The sequence below is a fragment of the Sycon ciliatum genome, chromosome 4 (assembly GCF_964019385.1).
Source record: "Sycon ciliatum chromosome 4, ocSycCili1.1, whole genome shotgun sequence".
Taxonomy (NCBI): domain Eukaryota; kingdom Metazoa; phylum Porifera; class Calcarea; order Leucosolenida; family Sycettidae; genus Sycon; species Sycon ciliatum.
In genome coordinates this window covers 15,238,425-15,246,262 of record NC_088646.1, presented here as the reverse complement: position 1 = coordinate 15,246,262, position 7,838 = coordinate 15,238,425, and the positions used below count along the sequence as shown (strand labels likewise).

Sequence of the window (7,838 nt, the reverse complement as noted above, 5' to 3'; positions counted from 1 at the left end):
CTCGTACGTACCATGTCTACATAGCAAGGCTGCGCGATGCGATCGGCCGATCGCGCAAGGCACTTCGTTACGTTCGTACTCCGACTACTCGTAGTACAGCAGCTAGCTACTCTGTACTGTACCTGTGGCGTTCACCAAATTTAGCACTACAGTCTACGAGCCGCAGAGCAGAGCTATGGAATACACCCATAACAAGAACATGCAGGGCTGTAGAGAACACGCGCACGGTGACTGAACTACAGTGTAATTACTTCCAACACAGCTTTACTTCCCACCACAAACATCTAAATTTTAACTTTACTTGATGACGGAACCTTCGGTGCAGGGTCGAACAGTGTTGGGATTTCCCGAAGACAGCTTCATAGGACCTTTTGCCTGATCCTGTCTCAGAAAGGCAAAAGGCGGTGACGACAGGCGGGTTCGGCTTGATGGCCGGAGATCCTCTTAGAATAGTGCTGGAAAGCTCCGTGTGGGTCTGGGATCGCGAAGACGACACTGGACCAAAGACGGTGAGTGGCCAACCTCCCGTCCACAATAGATCACATTTCAATGGTCGTTCTGACTCGTATGCGTATTTACCTATGTTTCCGCAGTGGCATGCAAGATGGTGTTCTGTAACAAAGAGTCCCGGCCGTAAGTACTTAGTCGTACAAGCCCCACACAACTCTTGATTACAATGATACATGGAGTTCAATTTTGCATTTCAAACATTTCATCAAATCCCCTCGGTCACAACCTCCATCCGAGCAACCGAAAGACTCAGTGGTTACAATGTAATGTGCTGGATGTCGCAGGGAGATAGAGATCGGTGGGCCACTCTCCTGTCAGCGGCTTCTTTCGTCCTTGTCTTTATTTTTGTAGTTTGAACAGGTCAACTATTAGTTCGTGTGATTTTTTTAAATTACGATGTAACATAATAAAGTACATGTACATTGAAATCTGTCTAAGACGACCGCGCAAGGGACCTACCAAATACGGTCTCTATTACCAGGTGGTCTCCTTATCCAGGGTCATTTTACTGGAAATAGCATCCTTCTTGGTCCTGGTTTGCAGTGGTCTTCTGAGACAGGCTGTCGCTTTATCCGAGTCCTCGCCTTGACAGGTTTTTTGCTGTAACTATTCTCTGGTCGATGTCCGAGTCCTTCCAAACATAACATTCCTTAATGGTGTGCCCGTGGGAAGATTTGCTTCAAGTCCATAGCTCCTAAGAATATGCTACTCTGACTTGCGGGGACTTGCGGGAGCTCTGTCTAGCATGCTGCCCCAGTGTAGATCACGCCCAGCTGTAACTCTCCTATGACGTGGGGGCAATTGACTGAGCATTGTTTGTTTCTGATGGCTTGGAATTTCACCTGCGATCACAGCGGTGCACGCATTGTCCTTTTTGCATTCTTGTACTGCACAAGAAGCATCATGAGAGGGCCCAAACTGTGGCATAGTAAATTGATAAAAGGCTATGCCTGGCTGGAGCTCTGAATTCAATGATTGTATACTGCGGGTGGGGCTCCTGGTATACGGAGCGCTATCAACTGTATGAAGCGATGTCATTCGGGACACGCTTGTGAGTGCTGAGAGTAGAGTTAGGTGTTGAATTGGATTTTCTTTTGATAACTGCTACCTCAGCCGACAGTGCATTGTGGAGTGGTGGTGTGATTGATATTACAATTTTTATGTAGTAATGGCCGAGTTCGTCACTATTTTTTTCTTCCTAACGACAGCCTCTGCTTATTTCAATCTGACTATCTGTGCACAACAGAGTCACGTATTCGCATCCGTCTGTCACGTAATGGACAGAACTTGCCACTGGATGCACATGGCCATGAGGTCCCAATGGAGAACTTTGCTGGTGTCGAAGTGTTCCCTGGACCATACGAGGGACAGTCACACTGCTTTTCTTTGATTACATTCTATCGAACGTACTGCATCGCCTTGGCATCAATGGATGCACTTCGAACATGGGTTGATTGTATTGCTAACGAGCTGGGCCATGGTAAGTGCCTTGCTTGGATATGTCCTGCCTATGGTTTTATTACTATGCTTGTAGGCTGAGAACTTTACATGAAGTGTACTTCATGCTGTGGCTTGCAGGTACATGGGTTTGAACATGAAGATGCAACGTGCCCTATTTCTTGAGCTACAGCCTGTATTGATAGTGTCTACCCTGTAAAGTGAGAAGTACAGCCTCAAATCAAAAACTCCGCTACTTGTGTTTTCTCGGTGCTCGGGTCAGTCGAAGGTTGTTCATTCATGTATGTGTGTGTGTGTGTGTGATTTGTATTTGCAGAATGGAAGTTTGATGTTCGTGTGCTTGCCACGCAGAACATCGTACCAGCTGGTGATGCAATTATGCGTTTCTACCCGCGCTTTTTCAGTTTGACCAATGGCTCTCCACCAGTCTGTCTCGGTCTATGGCAGCACAATCACTTGCGGCGTTATGGTGGCTCTCAAGGATTCTCGTTTGAATCTGGCTCGAGGAGCATCGGTAAGGCTAGAGTCTCCTCAGACTCATCATGGTACATGTATAGTGTTGTAAAGTGCCCTTTTAGTGACTTTCCTCGTGTAGTCCATATACCGTAAAGTACTGCCTGAGCGCCCCACCAAAACTCGTCCTTTTGTGGTCGTATTGTGGAGGTGGTCTCCTGTCTGTAGGTCATACCAAGAGTACATAACCCCCCAGAGTGTGCAACTCCCACATACCCTGCTGTCCCGACAGAATTTCAAGTTGACGTCATTATTTATGATGCAATGCTCCTTGCACCAGTGATTTACAACATGTGTACGGGTGTCAACGCATCACACTTTTTTCTTTGCAATAATTTGTACGGGATCGATTGGCTTCGGTCAACCACAGGTTTTGGATTCGTCTGGTAATCCGTGTACAGTGCGCATTGCATCATAAAAATGACGTCAACTTGGAAATTCTGTCGGGACAGCACCCATAGTCGAGTTGCACACTCTTGGTCATACGACACAAACTTTGTACGCATGTTGCACGTTCCGCAGACAATCCGTACCTTCGAGCGGACACGAGTTCCACACAAAACCTGCTTATTATGACCTTAGTGCACTAAGGTTCTCACACCGTACAAACTTTGTTGCACTCTGCCATACGATTTTCCCTTCCCTGGGTGTAAAATCAAGGCGGGGCGCTCTGGCGGTACTTTACGGTACATGTACAATGAATCTGGTCTTGCTTCTGGTGATTTTTTCAAATTTTCTTTTAACTGCTCACTGAAAAGTTCTCCCTTTGTAGCAGTGGGTATTCAGTTTCCCATCAGACTGCATTACGCAATACTTGTGCTTTGTGAATCAATGAAAGCTGCCTAGTTGGAAACTTTCACTGTTTGCAATTTCAAAAAAAGAAATCAAAAGTTTGTGTTCTCACATACGATCAAGGTCTGAATCTAGAATCTTGCATCTAGATTTATTGGAGTCTGTCAAACTTTGTCTTGGGATTTACATAGGCCGATAAACGCCATTCGGCGAAGTTCACTGGAATTTCAATGACGGCGGATTTTTTTGCTGGATTTTCTGGACAGCAGTTCATCCTCTCGCTCTCTCCCTCTCTCTCTCTCTCTCTCTCTCTCTCTCTCTCTCTCTCTCTCTCTCTCTCTCCCCCCTCTCTCTCTCTCTCTCTCTCTCACCGTGGCTTACCAAGCATTCATTTAAATTAGAAAAACAAAATGTGTTATGAGGCACAAGGAAGGTTCCGGTCATTTTTAAGAAAATACTAGTACTCAAGTATGAACTCAGATGGAGAGCCAAGGTTTAATTTATACTTGGTCTTTCACTCAAGTATGAGTGTGGCTTTCGGGCCAGAAAGTTTGAAGATTGCTTGAGTTGATAGGTATCAACTTACTTTCATACGAGTTTTCGGTAAATGTAAAGTTGTAAAGTATAGGAGACAAATACTTCAGGGATGTGGGTGCAGTCCTTACAGTTGAGTAGGGCTGCCTCTGATGTTCCAAGTATTCATAGCTCGCAAGATTTCTATTGTGCTATATTGCTTTCCATTGATATTGCTCACTTATTTTCTATATATTATGTGTCTTTATTAGGCCATCATTTTTTATATCTATGTTTCGCGTCGTCCGCACGCATACGTTTTGATTTTTTTCGGAAAAAAATAAAAAATCAATCATGCACAGTTTAGTGTATGATCGTGCGAGTCATCGGTGTTGACTGGTTGCATACGGCGAAACTGGGATTCAGAAATGGCCTCGATGCCAGCGTTGGTAAATCGTTTGTTCGGCATCTGCGAGCAGTATTCTATGAGCTTACAACAGACCGCATCGGTCGCCTCAAGCTGAGAGGATACGTCATTCCGGAGCTCTTTGCACCGCTGCTGAAGGCTGAGTACAATAATCCAGCGAAGCAAGGGCACCAACGGTTGCCTCCTCTGTCCAAAGTGATGCAGATTTTGTGCTTCGATGTACGATTTTTCTTTCGAATGTACACCATGCACGAGCTATTGAGTATTATGCTATGTACAGTTATACACCTCTGATGAGCCTTTTTATTATTTTGCAACTTTTTATTTTGTTCCACCTCTCGCATATGATTCTGGAAGTTGAACTGACGCGAAACATAGATATAAAAAATGATGGCCTTAGAAGTGCTCACCCAAACCTTTTTTCTCTTGCTGTCATCTAGGTGGTCCTGAAGTATACCGTCTTGCTACGCACCAGGGAGCTTCCATCAAGGAATTATTTGACTGCGTTGCTCATGGCAGACAGTTGCCAGAACCACCAGTAGCTATGAGGAGAACCTACTCAACATCATCTAATTATGCAGCTGGTGCTGACACGGACAGTGATACGTGGAGTGTGTCACCAGGTGCTTCCATGTCAGGTAGGCCTATGCCTCCCAGTAACAACCCCTTCGCTTTCTCCAACGATACAATCAGCATGTGCAGTGGTATCTACTCAGCAACGGATGAGCTGGGACAGCCACAACAGTCGCAACAGCAGCAGCAGGCGAGCCCATCAGCGCAATCTACTCGAGGCAGGGATGGTGAATATGACTATGTCTCAGTGGATGTACCTCGCCGTCCAGCTGCAGCTGACAGAGACGTAAGTCACTCTTACAGTTGTTGTTGCTGTTGTTGTTGTTGTGTCTGAGGCTGCATGGTTGGATGTTATGATTCCATCACAGCAAACCTCTGTGGTTAGACAAACTGAGATGTTGCGAATTCGGAAGTGATTGTGGAAGAAGGTGGCTGCTCCAAATGTTGGAGCTTGTGCTTCCTGCCGACTGACTGACATTTGACTGACTTACGGCTGCCATCCGGACCGTACACTCGACAAACCTTGAAGAAAGCACCACTCCCTCCTCAATACACAGTGTTTCAGGGAATTCACCCATCATCAGTTGAGCTGGAGTACTAGTAGGCTATTGTGCTTTCCGAGCCAAAACATCACTAGGGAATCCCCGGATACCAACTTACAGTGACGCTCCATTTCCAGCGCGACAAACACTTCGTAAGCACCAAGCAACAGTGGGAGCCAGTGTCTACATGGAGTTGTGAATACAGATGCTGACGGCCGTTGACTAGTAGTCGGATGCCCGTGTGTGTGTGGGGGGGGGGGGGGGGCAAAAATAGGGACTGAGATGCTGTGATTTCGGCGGTGATTAGGATGTCTGCTCCAAACGCTGGAGCTCGCACTTCCTGCCGTCTGGAGCACACGAGAAGAATGCTGGACCACCCACTTGACAAACTCGCAAGAGAGCACCACTCCCTACTCAATACACAGTATTTTTGGGAAATCCACTCATCCAGCATTCTTCTCGTGTGCTTCAGACGGCAGTCGTGAGTCAGTCAGCTCTGTGGAATCTGACCCAAAGTGCAAAAAAGTGCGTATTTGGTGCCCTGGAAGTGGTGTGAATGCTGCTGGACGTACACATGTACAAAATTAATACAGTGATAAAATCATGACTGGCCTTTGTACAAGTATGTTGGGTCGGCTTTCATGTAGGGCAAATAAGTACTCACCTGTGCTAGTTGCAGTGCCACGGTTGGATATGTGCAACTAGTCAGCTGTCACATTAAGTACACTCCAAGTGCACGGCCACCAGATTTGCCCAGTCAAACACACCTGCACCATATGCGGCGTGCACACACACACCGGATTCCCACAATCGAACATGCCCTACCTCGTAATGCTGTACTTCACTGGCTTGTACTGGATCACCTGAGATAGTATTCTTCTTGGTGAATGTTTGCTTTCGGTAAAATGCGGCAGTCGGTGCTGATGCTCTGCAGGTCATGTTCCCCTTAGCAGTGTACCGTAGTTGAATACAGGTCTACTCTCGATATAACAACTCTCACTTGTACATAAACCTCGCTAGTACGTAAAAAAAATCAAATCCCGCGCCGAAACAACATCACTCCCATACAATTTTGTTCTACACAACGTAATCCTACATAACATAAACCTCGACATAACATGCATTTGAAAGTATACATTCAAATGAGTTTCTATCAACTTGCCTGTGAGTGGTGTAAGAGTGGATACTAGAGAGGTTCTGTTTCACGCAAAACAGGGCCCAGATTTCTACGAGGAGATGAGGCTCTCTACGTTGTGTCACACGCAAAGAAATTGCGTATGGATCTGCCGATTATCGGTCACACTAGGTAGACAACTTCCACATTTGGATCAGGAAATTCCCAGTACACATTTCGCGTGATTTCTTTGCCTTGACGTAGAGCAGGACGGGGTTTTCGTACGTTATGGGAGCGGCTAAAAGTGCTCTGTCTCGTTCCCAAGATGTAGAGCAGAATATCTCTATGATCGTGTATGCGTGCACTACGTATAGCATCAAGAGTAAATGAGCTGTCATGGACATGGAAATCCGGCCGCACGTCTAGCGGCCCCAGGGCGCTGGCCATGCAGCCGTGGGTAAGCAGTACATACATGCACGACATTGTATTATGCGCTGCAGCGTGCTGGTCGCATCGGATCAACATGATTGTGCACTGTTCTGTACGCGCTGAGGGCGCCGGCCCCGGTCAATCGACTGGATTTCCATGTCCACGACAATACCAAGAGTGTGCAAGGTCTCTGACAGCAAGGACTCGCGTCGCATGTTCCAAGTACGATCTGTACTTAGTACTACGCACATTGTACGACGAAGGCGAGCGTGCACGCAGTCAGAATATCTGCCATGATCTTGCTGATGACTCGCATAACAGTGGGTTCTGTCAGGGAGTGCTATTTTTACTACTCCGCTGGTCCCCAAAATGGCCTGGGAATGTACAAAGTGAACACGGCACCACGCGATCTGAGTTTTCACCGTCGGCGGACCCCATAGCAAGGGTACCCAGAGCTGTACACTCGTGGACTTGCGTACTCTGCCATAATAGAAGCTTGCTTTGTGTGTGCGTGTGTGTGTGCGTGCGCCATATTGACTTACATACTTTTCTTTTTGTAATGCTCTACTACTGTGGCTGTTGCAGGTAAATTACTTGAGTGTGAAGGTTGGCGGCGGAACATCAACCACGACCACACCACAGACCAATGAAACTAGCTCGCCCGCCTCCAACTCGCCATCAAACGTAGCAACATCAACTATTTACTCGGGCGTGGATATACAAAAGACAACACGCCTCCGAGATGCATTAGTTCAAAGTCACCGCCATTAATTCCTTAATTTGTCCATCCTCAAGAAAGACAGGTACCCGCTTGTAGCGCAGAATTCAAGAGTGGGTTTTTATTGTTACTATTGATAGCAACAATCCCAGCTTTTTCTGCCAACGTTCCAAGGCCATGTTTGTATACCACAGATCCCTCTGCAGGCAGATCAATAATCTTTCTCTAGCATCATACTAAATATTTTAC

At 46.5% G+C, this 7,838-nt stretch overlaps 1 protein-coding gene across 1 annotated transcript; it reads left to right on the top strand.

Annotated features, from left to right (window-relative positions):
• Window positions 1-260: 260 nt before the first annotated feature.
• Window positions 261-7,805, top strand: LOC135814624 (protein Dok-7-like). The gene is made up of 6 exons (XM_065327776.1): window positions 261-509; window positions 594-633; window positions 1,757-1,990; window positions 2,285-2,482; window positions 4,654-5,072; window positions 7,457-7,805. Exons 1-6 carry the CDS (start codon window positions 429-431, stop codon window positions 7,640-7,642), a joined length of 1,158 nt encoding a protein of 385 aa, XP_065183848.1. The 5' UTR covers window positions 261-428; the 3' UTR covers window positions 7,643-7,805.
• The last annotated feature ends 33 nt before the right edge of the window (window positions 7,806-7,838 follow it).